At 41.7% G+C, this 25,716-nt stretch overlaps 1 protein-coding gene across 1 annotated transcript in view; it reads left to right on the forward strand.

The window, feature by feature from the left end:
* Positions 1 to 25,716, forward strand: part of LOC138666578 (zinc finger protein 208-like) — a 301,114-nt gene that overhangs the window by 145,793 nt on the left and 129,605 nt on the right. The window contains exon 4 of the mRNA XM_069754781.1: positions 274 to 935. Within this exon, the coding sequence (XP_069610882.1) occupies positions 274 to 935 (662 nt within the window). The remainder of the gene's footprint in view (positions 1 to 273; positions 936 to 25,716) is intronic.

Below are 25,716 nucleotides of genomic sequence, written 5' to 3' on the forward strand. Positions count from 1 at the left end.
TGAAGATCTGTCATCTGATCCTTTTAAACAGGATTCATCACGGAAATATTTTAACTGCAAAACAAATCTTGATAAACAGATAAGAATTCACACACTGGAAAAGCAATATTCATGTTCAGAATGTGAGAAACGGTTTGAATCTGAATCACATCTTACTGTACACCAGAAAATTCACACAGGGGACAAGCCATATTCCTGCTCAGAACATGGGAAATATGTTAACCAGAAATCAACTCTTGTTAGACACGAGAGCGCTCACAGAAAAATGAAGACATATTCATGCTCAGAATGTGGGACATATTTTAAGCAGAAATCAAGATTTGTTATACACAAGAGAATTCACACAGGAGAGAAGCCATTTTCATGCTCAGACTGTGGGAAATATTTTACGCATAAATCAAGTCTTGTTATACACCAGAGAATTCACACAGGAGAGAGGCCATTTTCATGCTTAGAATGTGGGAAATATTTTAACCAGAAATCTCATCTTGTTCTACACCAGAGAATTCACACAGGGGAGAAGCCATATTCATGCTTAGAATGTGGGAAATATTTTAACCAGAAATCTCATCTTGTTCTACACCAGAGAATTCACACAGGGGAGAAGCCATATTCATGCTCAGAATGTGGGAAATATTTTAGCCAGAAGTCAAATCTTGTTATACACGAGAGAATTCACACAGGGGAGAAGCCATTTTCATGCTCAGACTGTGGGAAATATTTTACGCATAAATCAAATCTTGTTATACACGAGAGAATTCACACAGGGGAGAAGCCATTTTCATGCTCAGACTGTGGGAAATATTTTTCCCATAAACCATCTCTTGTTATACACAAGAGAATTCACACAGGAGAGAAGCCATTTTCATGCTCAGAATGTGGGAACGATTTTAGCTCTAAATTTAATCTTGTAAGACATGAGAGAATTCACACAAGTGAGAATGTTCCATGCTGACTATACCACAATACAGCATAATTATATCATATGATAGGTGTTGCTAACTTAATACTACACGTAGGGTCCCTTTGGTTGGTCAAATATGACAATTATTTTTGGTGTCAAATCTTATGTATAATGAACATTTGCAAAATTCAATATTTTGACAAAGTATACTAGTCGAATTGTGATTCATTCATTGATCCAACTATGTTCTCCCAGTTACCTTGTCCTGTTCCCTCATTATGACATTAAATAGCCAGGATAATATTATCTTACAACTACAATTACTCTGTAACAAACAGGTTTTTTGTTTTATGTTAAATATATCCCTTTGTCCATAAAGTAGTTGTCCCATGAACAAAGTACATTTAAATCAATAGATCTTGGAATAAAAATAAGTTCCACAATTGGATGTGTTAAAAGATTGCTCCTGTGTAGCGATAATCTTAAAAATGTGCCCCTGCTGTGTACTGTGTAATGGCTGTGTCTGACCATACAGGATCATGGTCTGAACATGCCACATGTCCTGGGCAGGGGATGAAGCAAGAGAGAGGATACAAACAGGATAGGGTGGGATCACAGCTGATTCTTTCTGTGAGGTAAATATGTTTTTTAACAGGAATGGACATGTTTTACTCCGAGTTCTCTTGATTCAAATGTACTTTGCACAGGGAACAACAACTGAAAAGCCTGCTACAGCAATTTATAGCTATGAAAAACGCAAAGGAATTTCGGAATTGGCAATCCCCCCACTTTGAGATAAAGCAGCCTCAACGTATGCTGTATAATTTTCCAAATACGGTTTTGGAATAAATTTTGCAAATGTTTTTTTTTTAAATACTTATTTGGTATCCCTACTGGGCTATTTGAAAGCGCAAACAAAATGGTGGGAAGATTTTTTTTTTTTAATTGGATATTTTTATTAGAAATTTTAATGAAAAATTACAATAAAACAGCAATTACAATAAAATACCTTCCATGCCTTTTATTTCTTGCTACCTGAAATCCTAGGATACAACAATCTATAAAGAGACCGCCTGTGCAGAAGTATTAGGGCTACAGCAACATCACATATTTTATGCAGAGGTATAGTGCTATCTCCATAGTTCTTTATACAAGGACATATAGATCAGACAAGGTCCTCATATTTAGGCAGTTTTTATTCTCAATCGCTTTTTATATGAACAAGATCTGTGAGTTTCATTATACCGAATAGAGAATCACCAGGGACAAAGACCCCGTCTCGTTCTTACACACTAGAGGCCAGGCCCACAGTAGCCAGCCATGGGGCCCAGATTCTCTCTTTTTTGGCTCTAGCATTTCTTATAGAATAAATAACTTTCTCATACAGTCCTGTAGTAATGACTTTATTGATCACGTTTTGTGAGAGCGTTTATCTGAATACAATTAAATGTTATCAATTTATGTGCAAGAAACAATAAATGTCCTCCCGCAGTTTTAGCATGTGTGTAGTGTCATTTCTTTTACAAACCCTACCAAAAAAACCTTTGGATCTCCGACCAAACCTTCTGATTATGGTATATTTACATTTGTAGGTTGGCCACTCAACACTGCTGCTTTGTGCAGCATCCAATCAGAATATGGTCCCTCCTCTGTAATTATCTAATGGCATATAAAGGCTTAAGAGATGCCTAATATTTATGGAGGTGGATTTCTCAGGCATAAATTTTTTGTTCTATTGATGTATGATTGAATATAGTACACTGCTCAAAAAAATAAAGGGAACACTTAGACAACAGAATATAACTCCAAGTAAATCAAACTTCTGTGAAATCAAACTGTCCACTTAGGAAGCAACACTGTTTGACAATCAATTTCACATGCTGTTGTGCAAATGGAATAGACAACTGATGGAAATTATTGGCAATTATCAAGACACACTCAATAAAGGAGTGGTTCTGCAGGTTGGGACCACAGACCACATCTCATTATCAATGCTTTCTGGTTGATGTTTTGGTCACTTTTGAATGTTGGCTGTGCTTTCACATTCGTGGTAACATGAGACGGACTCTACAACCCACACAAGTGGCTCAGATAGTGCAGCTCATCCAGGATGGCACATCAATGCGAGCTGTGGCAAGGTTTGCTGTGTCTGTCAGCGTAGTGTCCAGAGGCTGGAGGCGCTACCAGGAGACAGGCCAGTACACCAGGAGATGTGGAGGCACCGTAGGAGGGCAATAACCCAACAGCACGACCACTACCTCAGCCTTTTGCAAGGAGGAACAGGAAGAGCACTGCCAGAGCCCTGCGAAATGACCTCCAGCAGGCCACAAATGTGCATGCGTCTGCACAAACGGTTAGAAATCGACTGCATGAGGATGCTCTGAGTGCCTGACGGCCACAAATGGGGGTTGTGCTCACAGCCCAACACCATGCAGGATGCTTGGCATTTGCCACAGAACACCAGGATTGGCAAATTCACTACTGGCACCCTGTGCACTTCACAGATGAAAGCAGGTTCACACTGAGCACATGCAACAGATGTGACAGAGTCTGGAGACGCTGTGGAGAGCGATCTGCTGTCTGCAACATCCTTCAGCATGACCAGTTTGGCAGTGGGTCAGTAATGGTGTGGGGTGGCATTTTTTTTGGAGGGCTGCACAGTCCTCCATGTGCTCGCCAGAGGTAGCCTGACTGCTATTAGGTACTATAAAGGCACAGATGATTGGCCTCAGGGAGACCAAAACATCCAACACCGCGGAGACACCATCACGTGTTTCTCAACGCAGTGATTCCAGAACACTGCCCCCATCCCTTATGGGAAATATGCAGATGCATGTAAAGAAGCTGCGGAGACACCATCACGTGTTTCTCGACGCAAGCAGTGAATAGCCAGGCCTTTCCCCAGGAAGGAACAACCACGGGAAGGGCAGCATCCTATGAAGGAAAGCCACCTATGCCAAGCATGGTATCCATCCACAGACAGCTGTTTCGGGGTTTTTGTCCCTCATCAGTGTGGAGTAGGAATCTGGCTATTAGGAGCAGTGCCTAGTAAAAAGGCTATAAAGGCACAGATGATTGGCCTCGGGGAGACCAAAACATCCAACACCGCGGAGACACCATCACGTGTTTCTCAACGCAGTGATTCCAGAACACTGCCCCCATCCCTTATGGGAAATATGCAGATGCATGTAAAGAAGCTGCGGAGACACCATCACGTGTTTCTCGATGCAAGCGGTGAATAGCCAGGCCTTTCCCCGGGATGGAACAACCACGGGAAGGGCCGCATCCTATGAAGGAAAGCCACCTATGCCAAGCATGGTATCCATCCACAGACAGCTGTTTCGGGGTTTTGCCCCTCATCAGTGTGGAGTAGGAATCTGGCTATTAGGAGCAGTGCCTAGTAAAAAGGCTATAAAGGCACAGATGATTGGCCTCGGGGAGACCAAAACATCCAACACCGCGGAGACACCATCACGTGTTTCTCAACGCAGTGATTCCAGAACACTGCCCCCATCCCTTATGGGAAATATGCAGATGCATGTAAAGAAGCTGCGGAGACACCATCACGTGTTTCTCAACGCAAGCAGTGAATAGCCAGGCCTTTCCCCAGGAAGGAACAACCACGGGAAGGGCAGCATCCTATGAAGGAAAGCCACCTATGCCAAGCATGGTATCCATCCACAGACAGCTGTTTCGGGGTTTTTGCCCCTCATCAGTGTGGAGTAGGAATCTGGCTATTAGGAGCAGTGCCTAGTAAAAAGGCTATAAAGGCACAGATGATTGGCCTCGGGGAGACCAAAACATCCAACACCGCGGAGACACCATCACGTGTTTCTCAACGCAGTGATTCCAGAACACTGCCCCCATCCCTTATGGGAAATATGCAGATGCATGTAAAGAAGCTGCGGAGACACCATCACGTGTTTCTCGACGCAAGCAGTGAATAGCCAGGCCTTTCCCCGGGAAGGAACAACCACGGGAAGGGCAGCATCCTATGAAGGAAAGCCACCTATGCCAAGCATGGTATCCATCCACAGACAGCTGTTTCGGGGTTTTTGCCCCTCATCAGTGTGGAGTAGGAATCTGGCTATTAGGAGCAGTGCCTAGTAAAAAGGCTATAAAGGCACAGATGATTGGCCTCGGGGAGACCAAAACATCCAACACCGCGGAGACACCATCACGTGTTTCTCAACGCAGTGATTCCAGAACACTGCCCCCATCCCTTATGGGAAATATACAGATCCACACTGATGAGGGGCAAAAACCCCGAAACAGCTGTCTGTGGATGGATACCATGCTTGGCATAGGTGGCTTTCCTTCATAGGATGCTGCCCTTCCCGTGGTTGTTCCTTCCCGGGGAAAGGCCTGGCTATTCACTGCTTGCGTCGAGAAACATGTGATGGTGTCTCTGCAGCTTCTTTACATGCATCTGCATATTTCCCATAAGGGATGGGGGCAGTGTTCTGGAATCACTGCGTTGAGAAACACGTGATGGTGTTTCCGCGGTGTTGGATGTTTTGGTCTCCCCGAGGCCAATCATCTGTGCCTTTATAGCCTTTTTACTAGGCACTGCTCCTAATAGCCAGATTCCTACTCCACACTGATGAGGGGCAAAAACCCCGAAACAGCTGTCTGTGGATGGATACCATGCTTGGCATAGGTGGCTTTCCTTCATAGGATGCTGCCCTTCCCGTGGTTGTTCCTTCCCGGGGAAAGGCCTGGCTATTCACTGCTTGCGTCGAGAAACACGTGATGGTGTCTCCGCAGCTTCTTTACATGCATCTGCTATTAGGTACTGACATGAGATCCTCAGACCCCTTGTGAGACCATATGCTGGTGTGGTTGGCCCTAGGTTCATCCAATGCCAGACCTCGTGGCTGGAGTGTGTCAGCAGTTGCTGCAAGATGAAGGAGTTGAAGCTATGGACTGGACCGCCCGTTCCCCAGACCTGAATCCGATTGAGCACATCTGGGACATCATGTCTCGCTCCATCCACCAACGTCATGTTGCACCACACACTGTCCAGGAGTTGGTGGATGCTTTAGTCCAGGTCTGGGAGGAGATCCCACAGAACACCATCCGCCACCTCATCTGGAGCATGCCCAGGCATTGTAGGGAGATAATACAGGCACGTGGAAGCCGCGCACACTACCGAGCATCATTTCCGTGTCTTGAGGCATTTCCACTGAAGTTGGATCAGCCTGTAACTTTATTTTCCACTTTGAATTTGAGCATCATTCTAACTCCAGACCTCTGTGGGATATTAGCTGTGATTTACATTGATCATTTTTAGGTTTTATTGTTCTCAACACATTCCACTATGTAATGAACAAAGATTTACAACTGGAATAATTCATTCAGTGATATCTAGGATGTGGGATTTTAGTGTTCCCTTTATTTATTTTGAGCAGTGTATTATTCACTATCTATTGGCCAGTACTTTTCACAATATCTAGACATAAGCTGTCTAAAGAGAGACAGGCCAGTATGAATCTGGTAAGAAGGCTTCTCTCCTAGGCTTTAGCAAGAAAAACAACAATGGCGTACTTCACTAATGGTTTAAAGATCCCCCAACTAGAGATTTATTAAACACTTACATTAGCTTGAGTGACAAAATATCTTTAAATCTTTTATATCTTTTTCTTGAAAAGCCATTCACCCAAGGAGGCTTTTCAGTGACCATAGATCCTATAGTTAAAATGTTTCCAAGCTTAGAGCCACATTAGGAAAGTCTCTTGATTCCATAGATGGTGTTGCCAGATTGGCCTGATGGAGAAATGACATTATCTCATTCACTCTTTGCGATACTGTAGAAGTATATTTCCAATACGGAAGTTGAATCATGTATTAGTTGAGCTAATATGTGAAACCCCTTGTTGGGGATTAGTTGCATTTCCCCATCATCAAAATAATGTTGTTTAAAGAAGAATTACTTCCTATCGGCCATGACCGTCCAGTGTTAGTTTAGTTTGTGCTCTATGTAAACTGTCCTAGGTTCTCTCTAAAGGGTTATGTACAAATCCACCTTAAGCCTCCCTCCGTGTTTGGTGTAATCCATTATCTAAGGGCTCAGATTTGTCTTAAGGTACCTTCACACATAACGATTTAGTTAACGATATCGTTGCAACGTCACGCTTTTTGTGACGTAGCAACGATCCCGCTAACGATATCTATGTGTGACAGCGACCAACGATCAGGCCCCTGCTGCGAGATCGTTGGTCGTGGGGAATGATCAGGACCTTTTTTTGGTCGCTGATCACCCCGCTGTCATCGCTAGATCAGCGTGTGTGATGCCGATCTAGCGATGTGTTCACCTGTAACCAGGGTAAACATCGGGTTACTAAGTGCAGTGCCGCGCTTAGTAACCCGATACTTACCCTGGTTACCATTGTAAAAGTAAAAAAAAAAAACTACATACCCACATTCTGATGTCTGTCACGTCCCCCAGCGTCAGCTTTCCTGCACTTTGTCAGCGCCGGCCGTAAAGCAGAGCACAGCGGTGACATCACCGCTCTGCTTTATGGCAGGCGCTTATTACACAGTGCAGGGAAGCTGACGCCGGGGGACGTGACAGACATCGGAATGTGAGTATGTAGTGTTTTTTTTTTTTGTTTTTTTTTTTTACTTTTACAATGGTAACCAGGGTAAATATCGGGTTACTAAGAGCGGCCCTGCACTTAGTAACCCGATGTTTACCTTGGTTACCCGGGGACTTCGGCATCGTTGAAGACAGTTTCAACGATGCCGAAGTTGTTCCCCTGATCGTTGGTTACTGGAGAGAGCTGTCTGTGTGACAGCTCCCCAGCGACCACACAACGACTTACCAACGATCACGGCCAGGTCGTATTGCTGGTCGTGATCGTTGGTAAATCGTTTAGTGTAATGGTACCTTTATTTATACCCTTTAAAGGATCCGCTAAAATCTTCTTTCATTGTTTCACATGCTCCATGCATCGAAGCCATCCCCTAGTGCAGGGGTCCCCAACTCCAGTCCTCAAGGCCCACCAACAGGTCATGTTTTCAGGATTTCCTTTGCATTGCACAGGTGATGCAATTATTATCTGAGCAAGACTAAGGAAATCCTGAAAACATGACATGTTGGTGGGTCTTGAGGACTGGGGTTGGGGACCCCTGCCCTAGTGCATCCGAAAGCATTCAGATGGTTGATTCTCTAATGCTTCCCCACTATCCATCACTGGTAACAAAAAAAAGGTTCAGTCTCCATAGTTTAGGTATCATAACCCTTATATCTGGGAAAGTTAGGACCACGAAGAGAAGAGTTGTCTGACAATGTTCGAGAAAGAAAGCAAATACAATATATGGATATGGAAATTTGCAAGGATCAAGTATTCTTGTAAGTTATTATTTTACGACACATACCAGGACATTAATCTATAGTTCCACGATTACTTAGACACCCGATGTTAGAACAGAACTCAAAAGCAAAATCGCCTCCATGTAATAAATCACTGGCATGAAAGGTGCCAAACAGCATCCCAATAACCATATAACTAATCCGTCCACGCCGGAGGAGAACATCCTTTATACCATTTTGCACGGTCCTTTTACCTATTTAGTGACCTTGGGTAAGGCAATATCTTGGGCTTATTATTATGCACCTGTGTGGACGAGCTTTGACTGTGGGATTATTATAGCTCTCACACTAGGACGGATTAGTTACGGTATATGGTTATTGAGATGCTGTTTGGCACCTTTCATGCCTTCTTTTGATATATGTCCTTTAGTTATGATTATTGCTATATATTTAACATTGTTGTACATACTGGTTAAGCATCGTCCGTTCTATCTTTCCTTTTCCTTTTCCCATGCATATTAGATTATTTGATCTATATGTGTAAATATCTTATTGGATGTTCCCCTCTGATTTGGGGTATTTGTTTGTGTTAATTATTGAAGTGATCTTTTATATAATATTAATAAATTATATATTTTAAACTATTTCTTAATTGGTGGGCTTCATTGAGTCAGCGGCTTAGTTGCTGCTGCTTTGGTTGTATATGATTATGGAAGTACCAATGTTCTTTGCAGTTTAGGACATATTTTGTGATTATATCTGTAAATCATTCAGCTGCCGGGATGAAAACTAAATCTCCGAGCAGTCATAAATAAACGGAGGTCACCCGAGCATGCTCGGGAAAACCCGAGCAATGAGTACACTCGCTTATCACTACCTGTGATCCATCAGTGCCTCCCTGTGGTCGCATGCTGCATAACATGGCAAAATAGGCAAATTGGACATAATTTCACACAAGACCCCAAGGATGGGCTGGACAAAATTGTTGGCACCTTCAACTTAATATTTGTAATAAGACAAAGAGAACAGCGATCCGCACCACCAATTAAGTGCACTGTGAACGGGCCGGTGGATTAACCCTTGCTGGTCTGCAAGATTTCGGGTGCTATAGCCAAGAAAGCATACGGACGTGCATATAAGCAGGAAGGAATACGGCAGCACTCACCAATCTTCTGTGCAGGTCACTTTATTAATACATCATCTTCACGGCACGGGGGTGTACAACCAGGGCAATGTGAGGGCTGAACAACGGCCGTTTCGCACCTATCCGGCGCTTCAACGGGTTCCGATTGGTGAGTGCTGCCGTATTTCTTCCTGCATATATGCACGTCCATCAACTTAATATTTGGTTGCACATCCTTTTGTTTAAATAACTGCAATCAATTGCTTCCTATACCTATCAACAAGCTTCTTACACACTACATGTGATGCAGGGCTGTATTTGTGGGTGAGTTATTAGTCTCTTGCACCCCAGCACATTAGATGAAGATGGGGGTCCTGGCTCAGTGTGCGGACTTGTGCTGTGAAAGCATTATGCTCGTGCAGGCCACATGTGACCAATGATGATGATTTGCCTGGACCAGATGTTTGACAGTTCAATGAAGGAGACCATAATTCAAAAATTAAACATTTTACTGAACAGGAACTTAGTAGGCAATATATACCGTAGACAACTTGTTAACGTTTTCTTCATAATATGGAGCATTTTCCACACAGTTTGAATTCCTTCATCTTTACTTATTTATTTTCTACTAGCTAAAGAGCCCGGCGTTGCCTGGGCATAGTAAATATCTGTGGTTAGTTATAGCACCTCACTTCTCTTATTTTCCCATCACGCCTCTCATTTTCCCCCTCACATCTCTCATTTTCTCCCTTACACATCTCAATTTCCCGTACACTCCTCTTATTTTCCACCTCACTCCTCTCATTCCCCCCTAACATTTGTCATTTCGACCTCACATCTATAATTTTCCGATCACCCCACTATTTTCCCTCACTCCTCTCATTTTGCACTCACACCTTTTCATTTTCACCTCACACCTCTCGTTTTCCCCTCAGTATATACAGTGGGGCAAAAAAGTATTTAGTCAGTCAGCAATAGTGCAAGTTCCACCACTTAAAAAGATGAGAGGCGTCTGTAATTTACATCATAGGTAGACCTCAACTATAGGAGACAAATTGAGAAAAAAAAATCCAGAAAATCACATTGTCTGTTTTTTTAACATTTCATTTGCATATTATGGTGGAAAATAAGTATTTGGTCAGAAACAAAATTTCATCTCAATACTTTGTAATATATCCTTTGTTGGCAATGACAGAGGTCAAACGTTTTCTGTAAGTCTTCACAAGATTGCCACACACTGTTGTTGGTATGTTGGCCCATTCCTCCATGCAGATCTCCTCTAGAGCAGTGATGTTTTTGGCTTTTCGCTTGGCAACACGGACTTTCAACTCCCTCCAAAGGTTTTCTATAGGGTTGAGATCTGGAGACTGGCTAGGCCACTCCAGGACCTTGAAATGCTTCTTACGAAGCCACTCCTTCGTTGCCCTAGCGGTGTGCTTTGGATCATTGTCATGTTGAAAGACCCAGCCACGTTTCATCTTCAATGCCCTTGCTGATGGAAGGAGGTTTGCACTCAAAATCTCACGATACATGGCCCCATTCATTCTTTCATGTACCCGGATCAGTCGTCCTGGCCACTTTGCAGAGAAACAGCCCCAAAGCATGATGTTTCCACCACCATACTTTACAGTAGGTATGGTGTTTGATGGATGCAACTCAATATTCTTTTTCCTCCAAACACGACAAGTTGTGTTTCTACCAAACAGTTCCAGTTTCGTTTCATCAGACCATAGGACATTCTCCCAAAACTCCTCTGGATCATCCAAATGCTCTCTAGCAAACTTCAGACGGGCCCGGACATGTACTGGCTTAAGCATTGGGACACGTCTGGCACTGCAGGATCTGAGTCCATGGTGGCGTAGTGTGTTACTTATGGTAGGCCTTGTTACATTGGTCCCAGCTCTCAGCAGTTCATTCACTAGGTCCCCCCGCATGGTTCTGGGATTTTTGCTCACCGTTCTTGTGATCATTCTGACCCCACGGGGTGGGATTTTGTGTGGAGCCCCAGATCGAGGGAGATTATCAGTGGTCTTGTATGTCTTCCATTTTCTAATTATTGCTCCCACTGTTGATTTCTTCACTCCAAGCTGGTTGGCTATTGCAGATTCAGTCTTCCCAGCCTGGTGCAGGGCTACAATTTTGTTTCTGGTGTCCTTTGACAGCTCTTTGGTCTTCACCATAGTGGAGTTTGGAGTCAGACTGTTTGAAGGTGTGCACAGGTGTCTTTTTATACTGATAACAAGTTTAAACAGGTGCCATTACTACAGGTAATGAGTGGAGGAAAGAGGATACTCTTAAAGAAGAAGTTACAGGTCTGTGAGAGCCAGAAATCTTGATTGTTTGTTTCTGACCAAATACTTATTTTCCACCATAATATGCAAATAAAATGTTAAAAAAACAGACAATGTGATTTTCTGGATTTTTTTTTCTCAGTTTGTCTCCCATAGTTGAGGTCTACCTATGATGTAAATTACAGACGCCTCTCATCTTTTTAAGTGGTGGAACTTACACTATTGCTGACTGACTAAATACTTTTTTGCCCCACTGTACATGTTTTTCATATCCCTTATATATAGTATACATCTGTATGTCATCTGCTGTATATAGTATATACCTGTATGTCATCTCCCCTGTAAATAGTATATACCTGCTGTATGTCATCTCCTCCTGTATATTGTATATACCTATGTCATCTCCTCCTGTATATAGTACAGTATATACCTGTATGTCATCTCTTCTGTATATACTATTTACCTGTATGTCATCTCCTATATATAGTATATACCTGTATGTCATCTCCTGTATATAGTATATACCTGTATGTCATCTCCCCTGTATATAGCATATACCTGCTGTATGTCATCTCCTTCTCTATATACCTATGTGTCATCTCCTTTATGTAGTATATACCTGTATGTCATCTCCTCCTGTATATAGTATATACAGTCATGGCCAAAAGTATTGACACCCCTGCAATTCTGTCAGATAATACTCATTTTCTTCCTGAAAATGATTGCAAACACAAATTATTTGGTATTATTATCTTCATTTAATTTGTTTTAAATGAAAAAAAACACAAAAGAGAATGAAGCAAAAAGCAAAACATTGATCATTTCACACAAAACTCCAAAAATGGGCCAGACAAAAGTATTGGCACCCTCAGCCTAATACTTGGTTGCACAACCTTTAGCCAAAATAACTGCGACCAACTGCTTCCGGTAACCATCAATGAGTTTCTTACAATGCTCTGCTGGAATTTTAGACCATTCTTCTTTGGCAAACTGCTCCAGGTCCCTGATATTTGAAGGGTGCCTTCTCCAAACTGCCATTTTTAGATCTCTCCACAGGTGTCCTATGGGATTCAGGTCTGTACTCATTGCTGGCCACCTTAGAAGTCTCAGTGCTTTCTCTCAAACCATTTTCTAGGGCTTTTTGAAGTGTGTTTTGGGTCATTGTCCTGCTGGAAGGCCCATGACCTTTGAGGGAGACCCAGCTTTCTCACACTGGGCCCTACATTATGGTGCAAAATTTGTTGGTAGTCTTCAGACTTCATAATGCCATGCACATGGTCAAGCAGTCCAGTGCCAGAGGCAGCAAAGCAACCCCAAAACATCAGGGAACCTCCGCCATGTTTGACTGTAGGGACCGTGTTCTTTTTTTTTTGAATGCCTCTTTTTTTTCTCCTGTAAACTCTATGTTGATGCCTTTGCCCAAAAAGCTCTACTTTTGTCTCATCTGACCAGAGAACATTCTTCCAAAACGTTTTAGGCTTTTTCAGGTACGTTTTGGCAAACTCCAGCCTGGCTTTTTTAAGTCTCGGGGAAAGAAGTGGGGTCTTCCTGGGTCTCCTACCATACAGTCCCTTTTCATTCAGACACCGACGGATAGTACAGGTTGACACTGTTGTACCCTCGGACTGCAGGGCAGCTTGAACTTGTTTGGATGTTAGTCGAGGTTCTTTATCCAACATCCGCACAATCTTGCATTGAAATCTCTTGTCAATTTTTCTTTTCCGTCCACATCTAGGGAGGTTAGCCACAGTACCATGGGCTTTAAACTTCTTGATGACACTGCGCACGGTAGACACAGGAACATTCAGGTCTTTGGAGATGGACTTGTAGCCTTGAGATTGCTCACGCTTCCTCACAATTTGGTTTCTCAAGTCCTCAGACAGTACTTTGGTCTTCTTTCTTTTCTCCATGCTCAATGTGGTACACACGAGGACACAGGACAGAGGTTTAGTCAGCTTTAATCCATGTCAACTGGCTGCAAGTGTGATTGTTATTGCACCTGTTAGGTGCCACAGGTAAGTTACAGGTGCTGTTAATTACACTAATTAGAGAAGCATCACATGATTTTTCGAACAGTGCCAATACTTTTGTCCACCCCCTTTTTTATGTTTGGTGTGGAATTATATCCAATTTGGCTTTAGGACAATTCTTTGTGTTTTTTCGTTTAAGACAAATTAAATGAAGATAATACCAAATAATTTGTGTTTGCAATCATTTTCAGGAAGAAAATGAGTATTATCTGACAGAATTGCAGGGGTGTCAATACTTTTGGCCATGACTGTACGTGTCATCTCCTCCTGTATATAGTATATACCTGTAAGTCATCTCCTCCTGTATATAGTATATACCTGTGTCATCTCCTCCTGTATATAGTATATACCTGTGTGTCACCTGCTCCTGTATATAGTATATATCTGTGTGTCATCTCCCCTGTATATAGTATATGTGTGTGTGTGTCATCTCCTCCTGTATATAGTATGTACCTGTGTCATCTCCCCTGTATATAGTATATATATGTGTCCTCTCCTCCTGTATATAGTATATATCTGTGTGTCATCTCCCCTGTATATAGTATATACGTGTGTCACCTCCGCTGTATATAGTATATACCTGTGTGTCATCTCTTCCTGTATATAGTATATACCTGTATGTCATCTCCTCCTGTATATAGTATATACCTGTGTCATCTCCTCCTGTATATAGTATATACCTGTGTCATCTTCTCCTGTATATAGTATGTACCTGTATGTCATCTCCTCCTGTATATAGTATATACCTGTGTGTCATCTCCCCTTTATATAGTATATACGTGTGTCATCTCCCCTGTATATAGTATACACCAGTGTGTCATCTCCCCTGTATATAGTATATATGTGTGTCATCTCCTCCTGTATATAGTATATACGTGTCATCTCCCCTGTATATAGTATGTGTGTCATCTCCCCTGTATATAGTATACCTGTGTGTCATCTCCTCCTGTATATAGTATATACCTGTGTGTCATCTCCCCTGTATATAGTATATACGTGTGTCATCTCCCCTGTATATAGTATACACCAGTGTGTCATCTCCCCTGTATATAGTATACACCAGTGTGTCATCTCCCCTGTATATAGTACATATGTGTGTCATCCCCTCCTGTATATAGTATATACCTGTCATCTCCCCTGTATATAGTATAGCTGTGTGTCATCTCCTCCTGTATATAGTATATCTGTGTCATCTCCTCCTGTATATAGTATATACCTGTGTGTCATCTCCTCCTGTATATAGTATATACCTGTGTGTCATCTTCTCCTGTATATAGTATATACCTGTGTCATATCTCCTGTATATAGTTTATATACCGGTGTCATCTCCCCTGTATATAGTATATACCTGTGTGTCATCTCCTCCTGTATTATACCTCAGTATTTTTACCTCCGTATTTGTAAGCTAAATTGGCAGCCTGATAAATCCCCAGCCAACAGGAAGCCCTCCCCCCCCCCCGGCAGTATATACTAACTCACACATACACATAATAGACAGGTCATGTGACTGACAGCTGCCGTACTTCCTATATAGTACAGTTGTTGCTCTTGTCGTTTGTCTGCTTATTAATCAGATTTTTATTTTTGAAGGATAATACCAGACTTGTGTGTGTTTCATGTGTCAAGTTGTGTGTGTTGAGTTGCGTGTGATGACATGCATGTAGCGACTTTTTGTGTGTCGAGTTGCATGTGACAGGTTAGTGTAGCAAGTTGTGTGGAGCAAGTTTTCCGCATGGCGAGTTTTGCGCGTGGCGTGTTTTATGTGTGGTGCGTTTTGAGTATATGCAAGTTTTGTGTGAGGCAACTTTTGCATGTGTTGCAACTTTTGTGCATGTGGCAATTTTTCCATGTGTGCAATTTTTGCATGTGGCGAGTTTTCCATGAGGTGAGTTTTGCACGTGTGGCGAGTTTTGCGTGAGCCTAGTTTTGCATGTTGCGAGTTTTGCGCGTGGCGAGTTTTGAGCGGCGACTTTTGTGTTTCGACTTTTATGTGGCGAGGTTGGTGTATGTGTGGTGAAATGTGTGCTGAGGGTGGTATATGTGTACAAGCACGTGGTAGTGTGTGGCGCATTTTGTGTGTGTGTTAATATCCCCGTGTGTGGTGAGTATCCCATGTCGGGGCCCCACCTTAGTAACTGTACGGTATATACTCTTTGGCCCCATCCCTCTCACTCTTTAAGTCCCCCTTGTTCACATCTGGCAGCTGTGAATTTGCCTCCAACACTTTTCCTTTCCCTTTTTCCCCATTATGAAGATAGGGGCAAAATTGTTTGGTGAATTGGAACGCGCGGGGTTAAAATTTCGCCTCACAACATAGCCTATGACGCTCTCAGGGTCCAGACGTGTGACTGTGCAAAATTTTGTGGCTCTAGCTGCGACGGTGCAGATGCCAATCCCGGATATACACACATACACACACACACACATTCAGCTTTATGTATTAGACTAGCTGTACTACCCGGCTTCGCCCGGGTTAATAACTACTGTAAGCAAAATAGAATGTGTTAACAAAAATTTATTCTGCACACAAAAACCACAAAACAAATAGATAGAAATGTAATTATTAAAAGGCAAAAACTAAGATAATATAAGCATTTTACAACATATATTTCAGCACCAGAGATATTCCACACAGATTTAACTAAATTGGCCAAGTAATATGAAGTAATCTTCTACAACCTATTCGAGAGCCTTTTGATAAACGACATTCTTAGTTTTTCCTTCAGGTGCAAAGACGAACAGATTTTTGGCTGTTCCAGCTCTTGAACAGGCCACATAAAGTTGACCATGAGAAAAGCATGGAGACTGTAAATCGACAAACAAGATGGAAGAACTAGAAGCAGAAATATCTACAGGTAACTTTGACATAGTGGGAATAACCGAGACATGGTTAGATGAAAGCTATGACTGGGCAGTTAACTTACAGGGTTACAGTCTGTTTAGAAAGGATCGTAAAAATCGGAGAGGAGGAGGGGTTTGTCTCTATGTAAAGTCTTGTCTAAAGTCCACTTTAAGGGAGGATATTAGCGAAGGAAATGAGGATGTCGAGTCCATATGGGTCAAAATTCATGGAGGGAAAAATGGTAACAAAATTCTCATTGGGGTCTGTTACAAACCCCCAAATATAACAGAAACCATGGAAAGTCTACTTCTAAAGCAGATAGATGAAGCAGCAACCCATAATGAGGTCCTGGTTATGGGGGACTTTAACTACCCGGATATTAACTGGGAAACAGAAACCTGTGAAACCCATAAAGGCAACAGGTTTCTGCTAATAACCAAGAAAAATTATCTTTCACAATTGGTGCAGAATCCAACCAGAGGAGCAGCACTTTTAGACCTAATACTATCTAATAGACCTGACAGAATAACAAATCTGCAGGTGGTCGGGCATCTAGGAAATAGCGACCACAATATTGTACAGTTTCACCTGTCTTTCACTAGGGGGACTTGTCAGGGAGTCACAAAAACACTGAACTTTAGGAAGGCAAAGTTTGACCAGCTTAGAGATGCCCTTAATCTGGTAGACTGGGACAATATCCTCAGAAATAAGAATACAGATAATAAATGGGAAATGTTTAAGAACATCCTAAATAGGCAGTGTAAGCGGTTTATACCTTGTGGGAATAAAAGGACTAGAAATAGGAAAAACCCAATGTGGCTAAACAAAGAAGTAAGACAGGCAATTAACAGTAAAAAGAAAGCATTTGCACTACTAAAGCAGGATGGCACCATTGAAGCTCTAAAAAACTATAGGGAGAAAAATACTTTATCTAAAAAACTAATTAAAGCTGCCAAAAAGGAAACAGAGAAGCACATTGCTAAGGAGAGTAAAACTAATCCCAAACTGTTCTTCAACTATATCAATAGTAAAAGAATAAAAACTGAAAATGTAGGCCCCTTAAAAAATAGTGAGGAAAGAATGGTTGTAGATGACGAGGAAAAAGCTAACATATTAAACACCTTCTTCTCCACGGTATTCACGGTGGAAAATGAAATGCTAGGTGAAATCCCAAGAAACAATGAAAACCCTATATTAAGGGTCACCAATCTAACCCAAGAAGAGGTGCGAAACCGGCTAAATAAGATTAAAATAGATAAATCTCCGGGTCCGGATGGCATACACCCACGAGTACTAAGAGAACTAAGTAATGTAATAGATAAACCATTATTTCTTATTTTTAGGGACTCTATAGCGACAGGGTCTGTTCCGCAGGATTGGCGCATAGCAAATGTGGTGCCAATATTCAAAAAGGGCTCTAAAAGTGAACCTGGAAATTATAGGCCAGTAAGTCTAACCTCTATTGTTGGTAAAATATTTGAAGGGTTTCTGAGGGATGTTATTCTGGATTATCTCAATGAGAATAACTGTTTAACTCCATATCAGCATGGGTTTATGAGAAATCGCTCCTGTCAAACCAATCTAATCAGTTTTTATGAAGAGGTAAGCTATAGGCTGGACCACGGTGAGTCATTGGACGTGGTATATCTAGATTTTTCCAAAGCGTTTGATACCGTGCCGCACAAGAGGTTGGTACACAAAATGAGAATGCTTGGTCTGGGGGAAATTGTGTGTAAATGGGTTAGTAACTGGCTTAGTGATAGAAAGCAGAGGGTGGTTATAAATGGTATAGTCTCTAACTGGGTCGCTGTGACCAGTGGGGTACCGCAGGAGTCAGTATTGGGACCTGTTCTCTTCAACATATTCATTAATGATCTGGTAGAAGGTTTACACAGTAAAATATCGATATTTGCAGATGATACAAAACTATGTAAAGCAGTTAATACAAGAGAAGATAGTATTCTGCTACAGATGGATCTGGATAAGTTGGAAACTTGGGCTGAAAGGTGGCAGATGAGGTTTAACAATGATAAATGTAAGGTTATACACATGGGAAGAAGGAATCAATGTCACCATTACACACTGAATGGGAAACCACTGGGTAAATCTGACAGGGAGAAGGACTTGGGGATCCTAGTTAATGATAAACTTACCTGGAGCAGCCAGTGCCAGGCAGCAGCTGCCAAGGCAAACAGGATCATGGGGTGCATTAAAAGAGGTCTGGATACACATGATGAGAGCATTATACTGCCTCTGTACAAATCCCTAGTTAGACCGCACATGGAGTACTGTGTCCAGTTTTGGGCACCGGTGCTCAGGAAGGATATAATGGAACTAGAGAGAGTACAAAGGAGGGCAACAAAATTAATAAAGGGGATGGGAGAACTACAATACCCAGATAGATTAGCGAAATTAGGATTATTTAGTCTAGAAAAAAGACGACTGAGGGGCGATCTAATAACCATGTATAAGTATATAAGGGGACAATACAAATATCTTGCTGAGGATCTGTTTATACCAAGGAAGGTGACGGGCACAAGGGGGCATTCTTTGCGTCTGGAGGAGAGAAGGTTTTTCCACCAACATAGAAGAGGATTCTTTACTGTTAGGGCAGTGAGAATCTGGAATTGCTTGCCTGAGGAGGTGGTGATGGCGAACTCAGTCGAGGGGTTCAAGAGAGGCCTGGATGTCTTCCTGGAGCAGAACAATATTGTATCATACAATTAGGTTCTGTAGAAGGACGTAGATCTGGGGATTTATTATGATGGAATATAGGCTGAACTGGATGGACAAATGTCTTTTTTCGGCCTTACTAACTATGTTACTATGTTACTATGTTACTATGATTCCAACTACTTTCAAGGACTGTCCCTGAGCTTTGTTGATGGACATAGCAAATGCCAGTCGAACAGGAAACTGGAGGCGTTTAAAATCAAACGGCAAATCAGATGGAATGAGAGGAATTGTTGGAATGAAAACATCTTCTCCTGTGGCACATCCTGTCAAAATGGTTGCCTCAATTACATGTGGAAACAGGTTCTTAATCAAGAGTCTTGTTCCATTACACAGCTTTGGTGGATCCAAATTTCTCAATAACAGAATAGGTGCTCCGGGTTTTAGAAAGAGGTTGTGAGGAGGAAGTCCTTGTGGCTCCAAGGAATTGAGGAACTCAGTTGGATAGAAGAAAAACCAAAATAACAATAGCCAAAGTCTATTATTCAACAGAAAAAAAAACAAAAAACTGACACAAGACCTAAAACAATGAATTTTAATTAGATAATTAAAAATATCGAGAAAAAATATATCAAAAATATCAAATAGACCAGTAAGAGGGATCTTACGGGAGAGCAGGGTCTCTGGTATATATAAAAAAATGCCAGAAAAAATATATGCAAATATATATGAAAAGACTAGGGAAGATAGATGTGCCTATCCCTAAAAAAATTCCCTTCCTGACAGCGGAGGTTGGCACCCTGGGATACGATGTGGCGCCCCCGCTCAACGAAGACTGACCCTGAAGTCCCTAAAAAGGAATCCCTCAAAAAGAAGCCACCACCAATAATAACACCACAAAAAAACAAAAAAACAAAACAAGTGAAAATAAAAGTGGAATACCTGTGCTGCTATAGGCTGACTATAGAAACAATAATATCACAATAAAGCTGATATATACATGTGGGGCGAAACGCGTAGGGAAGAGACATTTGTCTCCACGAGATAAGTGATTTTTTATTTATACCTGCATGCTGCGAGGCTTATGGAGTATTTACTCTTTTTGATATTTAAACTGGACATGGGCTATTGAGTATAAACGCTTTATATATCTCTGGCGTTTGTTTTGATTTCTGGCTTCATCCTGTACTTTGGCAAGGACTTATAAGTGTCACTACTCATTAAATGTCCTGTCTGGCGGTGATACCATTAGGTCACTAATTATGTACAGGTTATTCTACTTTTTTATCTATTTAAGTACGCGACACCACTGAAATGAGCTTGATGAGAGTGATTGTACCACAAGACTTGCCTTATTGAACCTTAGAGACACAAGAATAATATCAACTTACCTCCTCTGGCAGTGATGCCATGAGGTTATTATAACCATATCTGTAACCCTCCTTTATCGATATTTTTCTGAATACATAGCACTATTGATTATAGGCTGATAAGAGTTAATTCACCACTAGGTGCGTTCCTTAATAAGCTACGAGAGCATATCTACCCTTAGCACCTACTGTGACTAAACTAAGTCAATAAGAGCTATTGTATCATCTAACATGCTCTAAAGAAATGTAGAGGGTATGATATCAATATCATCTAACACGCTCTAAAAAGGAACGTAGAGGGCACGATATCAATATCAATACCTTCATTGGCTATTTTTGTGACCCTCTATGTTTGGTTATTTTTGTGACCCTCTATTTGTGGCTACTTTTATGACCCTCTATTTGGGGTGTCCGGTACTCTAATGATACCTCAATAAGCTACGAGAACATATCTACCCTTAGCACCTACTGTGACTAAACTAAGTCAATAAGAGCTATTGTATCATCTAACATGCTCTAAAGAAATGTCGAGGGTATGATATCAATATCATCTAACACGCTCTAAAAAGGAACGTAGAGGGCACGATATCAATATCAATACCCTCAGTGGTTATTTTTGGGACCCTCTATGTTTGGTTATTTTTGTGACCCTATATTTGTGGCTACTTTTGTGACCCTCTATTTGGGGTGTCCGGTACTCTAATGATACTGTCCTATTGCATTGCAGGGATTTCCTGTTTGTGCACCCTGTATTTGCTGAGGGATTTATGCTTTATTTCCCTACATTATTGTTATCTTTTCAGTATCATTACTATATTGTTTTGAGAGGCGCTACAGTGTTTAAACATATTTTATAACACTGTCTCCCCCTTCTTCTTTTTTTTTTTCTCCTTCCTCTCAGAGTACATCTTTAGCTCACAATATATGCCAGTCTGTATATATCAGCTTTATTGTGATATTATTGTTTCTATAGTCAGCCTATAGCAGTACAGGTATTCCACTTTTATTTTCACTTGTTTTGTTTTTTTTGTGGTGTTATTATTGGTGGTGGCTTCTTTTTGAGGGATTCCTTTTTAGGGACTTCAGGGTCAGTCTTCGTTGAGCGGGGGCGCCACATCGTATCCCAGGGTGCCAACCTCCGCTGTCAGGAAGGGAATTTTTTTAGGGATAGGCACATCTATCTTCCCTAGTCTTTTCATATATATTTGCATATATTTTTTCTGGCATTTTTTTATATATACCAGAGACCCTGCTCTCCCGTAAGATCCCTCTTACTGGTCTATTTGATATTTTTGATATATTTTTTTTCGATATTTTTAATTATCTAATTAAAATTCATTGTTTTAGGTCTTGTGTCAGTTTTTTGTTTTTTTTCTGAACTCAGTTGGATAAAATAATGCTTGAGCAGGGTCTATTACTGTATCTATTGACTTGTAGGTTGTGCACACACCTGGAAGGAGATTTAGAATTTGAAGATTGATCTTGTTGACGCTGTCATTTTTGGGAGCTAGAATAGCCCTTTCACACAGCCAGCCAGAATTTTTGAAGTGGAGTTGAATGTTTGGAAAAACCTTTGCTTTCAACTCCTCAATGGAAGTCACAATGCAACAAAAGTTGCTTGGGAAGGTGATCTGTCCAGTGGTTGAGTTTACTGGTGCCTTGCCATCTCCAATAGTCAACAGCTGGCTCGAAAACAGTCCAGCAGAAACATCGCCTGTCATGTAGACCCTCATGTTTGTGTTCAGTGACATTTTCTTTACTTTTCTCCAAAGGTACGATGCTTTCAGACAGGCATTGAGTTCGTCTGCAGGGGTTGATCTTGGAATAACAGGTAGTGTTTGGCGGAAGTCACCTGCCAAAACAACAACTACTCCTCCCATGATATATTTGTTGCTACGCAGGTCTTGCAGAAGTCTGTCCACTGCTTCCAGAGCCCTTTTGTGTGACATGGTGCATTCATCCCAAATGATAGCACTGCATTTTTTAAGCAATTTGGCCAGTCCTGATCCCTTGGCAATATTACACACGGGGCTGTCACTATGAGACAGGTTAAGTGGTAGTTTGAATGTCGAATGTGCTGTCCTGCCACCGTTTAAAAGCGTAGCTGCAATTCCAGAAGATGCCACTGCAAGTGCAATCTTTTTTTGTTGTCGAAATTTTGCCAGGAGCAAGTTGATTACAAATGTCTTTCCTGATCCACCTGGAGCATCGAGGAAGACAATCCCACCTTTGTTGGTTTCACTGAAACTTAAAATATAGTTATAGGCGTCCCTTTGATCTGGTACCAATATTGGCTCGTTCTGAGACACACATGCTGTCAGTTCATCAATATTATAGTTTGTTTCTATGAAAATCTTCCTACACATTTGGATGCCTTCAGGATTTCTTATTGGAGCAGGCAAACCAAGCAACTGTAAGGCTTTTCCTGACATTGCTATGCACTGGTCTTCAAGGAGCATTAAAGTTTCATTGAACATTTCCTCAGTGAAGTTGATGAGTTGCTGAGGATTTTCCCTTCTAATCTGCATGAGGATGTCCTCACTGAGATCAGTTTTGAACTTTGTCCAAATCTCAAGAGGATTTGAAATGCTACATGTTGTTAGAATAATAGCAAAGAGGTGTCTTAGTCGCTTTGGGGTTTGTGTGGCTGCAGCTTCACTGAGGGTCATGTCCCAGTGTCCATCATTTTCCAGAAGTCCTTTTCTTTGGCAAGCTTCCCTGAATGTTTCACACACATGGCCTCCGACGGTCTTCAAGTCAGAAAATGATGTAGGGCCTTTGACAACATGAAGTAACATGCGCAGGTAGAAGCACTCTGCATTTGACGGATGAATAGTGTAGACGCGACCAAGCGTATCAGTTGCTTTCACCCCTGGATAGCCTTCAATATCAAGGCCCCGTTTCCTCCGTTCCAGTGTTTTTCTGGAGGCATTCCAAGTGTAGTACTTTGGTAAATCACAGTAGAGAATTGTTTTTGCAAAAGGGTCTTGTTGACACAGCTCAAAAAATGCCAAGAGGGTGATCTTAGGTGGTGTTAGGAGCTGCTGCTGCAAGTTTGCTGGATTAAAATAAATTCTCTGTCCATTTTCGAAGTGTACACTCAGATGCACAACTGGTGGGTAGCGCTCATGAATGGAGAAGCCTAGTATTCTCCAAACAGCTTCATTGCTGCTTATGTACCTGCCCATCTGGAATGCCTCCACTTCATCAATAATAGGTCCATTTTTCTGGAGTTCAAAAACTGCTTGATCACTTCCTTTGTGGACATATTTGCAGATATACGTGATAGATTTCACAGAGTGGCAAGATTCGACATTTATGTGGGCCTGGAAGATTTTTGAGAGCAAAGGGTTGTAAGGCACTACCCACCTGTTGTCAATTTCTATCTCTTGGAGTGATGATCCAACACACATTTTGACCTTTGCTGTGAAACCACCATCCCCTGGCTTTCTTCTTCGGTAGACTGGATATCCATCTTGTCCTGTTTGGGTTTCTTGAACCAGGGAACGTGGGTAATGCTTTGAACACCTGCCATCAATCATACAGGGAGAATTTTTGTTGAGACTCCCACACGGACCATGGATCATGTTTTTTGTGATGGTGTCAAACAGCAATGGGTCAATCCGAAGGTCTGGCAATTCGGCACTGATGATATTGTCAATTTCGGTAGGCTGTATTTTTTGCTTCAGCCAGATCAAGATGTGGGCGTGAGGAAGGCCTCTTTTTTGCCATTCAACTGAATACATCCAGCACTGCGTCTCACCATAAATATGTGATTTTGTGATGAGATTAGTCATTTTTGAAAGTTTCTGTTTGAAAACCCGAGCAATAAGATCATGGCAATTCACTGATTTTTGGCCCGGCAACAGGTGCCCTCCAATTTCCTCCCAGGCAGGATTGCAAGTAAAGGTGATGAAAAGATCTGGACGGCCATACTTTCTCACATAAGTCATTGCATCCTGTGTGTATTCATGCATGTGTCGTGGGCTTCCAGTGACAGTTGATGGAAGAATAACCATTTTCCCCAACTCTTTTGGATCAGCATCGTTTGCAACAGCATCTCTAAGGTGAATATATTCCTCTTAGATTAAGTTGGATATATAAAAGACGTTCACTCTCAATCTTTGCATACATGTCAACAATAAATTGGTGGAAGAGGTGTTTGCATTTCAAGATGTGATTTTCCTCTGCAAATCTTGTCATGATCCTATATGCATAGAAGTCCACGGCAGACACTTTTTTCCTGAAGGGTGCCTGTTGTAGGATCTGTCTGAGGTATTCCAAAGTGATAGCCATCCTGTCCCTGCCAAAAGATGATTGGATATTGCAGTGCATCATAGGACCTGTGAGTTTCTGCTACTCGTTGCAAACTATTGTTCCTTTTCTGAAGCACAATGTCACGGCTTTGAAAATCATTGCCTACAATCAAGATTGCTACATCATCAAATGTGGGAGCATTGAAACGTCGCTGATGTTCACCTTACGGTGTTTTGTCAGCTCGAATTACAACTTTGTAATCGTCATTTGGCATGCATTCAAGTGCAGTCTTGAAAAGTGGAACATATGGATTGTTGGTGTGAAGGAACTGCTGCAAAATAGTGACAATATCAAGGCGAGTGTTAGGAATTAAAGAGCATCTCCGCTGAGCCTCTGCTTCTGCATTTCCCATGAAGAAGAGTTGAAGAAATTGAGGTTCTTCTCCTTGTAATGGAAGCAGTGAGCCAATTGAGTGGTAAACCTGTCCTTGAACTTTGAATGTCGGCAGAAATCCTGTTGTAAACATTTTTGTTGCACCAAATGATGTCATTTGGAAGCAGGAGTTGTACTTCCTGATGTTGTCCAAGAAATGCTTTGATATTGTACTGGTACCCGTCATCAGAGACTTTAGGGGATCTGGTGGTGACAGGAGAGGTGGAAGTTTTATCTTGCCATTTGCACAGCATAAACCTGGTGGTTCATCTTTCCATTTCAGGGCACTGCAGTACATGCAGAGCACATCCATTTTTCCTATCTGAACTTTAGGATTATCCTGATAGTTTATGTCTGACAGGTAACAAAAGGCAGCATGTTTCAAATCTCCAACCATTTCCTGTGCCCTGGTGGAAGAAATAGCAATTCTCTTAGCGGCAAGTCGGCCTTCTCTCTGCTGAGATGACTCATTGGCTCTT

Source organism: Ranitomeya imitator, chromosome 2 (assembly GCF_032444005.1).
Source record: "Ranitomeya imitator isolate aRanImi1 chromosome 2, aRanImi1.pri, whole genome shotgun sequence".
In the NCBI taxonomy this organism is placed as follows: domain Eukaryota; kingdom Metazoa; phylum Chordata; class Amphibia; order Anura; family Dendrobatidae; genus Ranitomeya; species Ranitomeya imitator.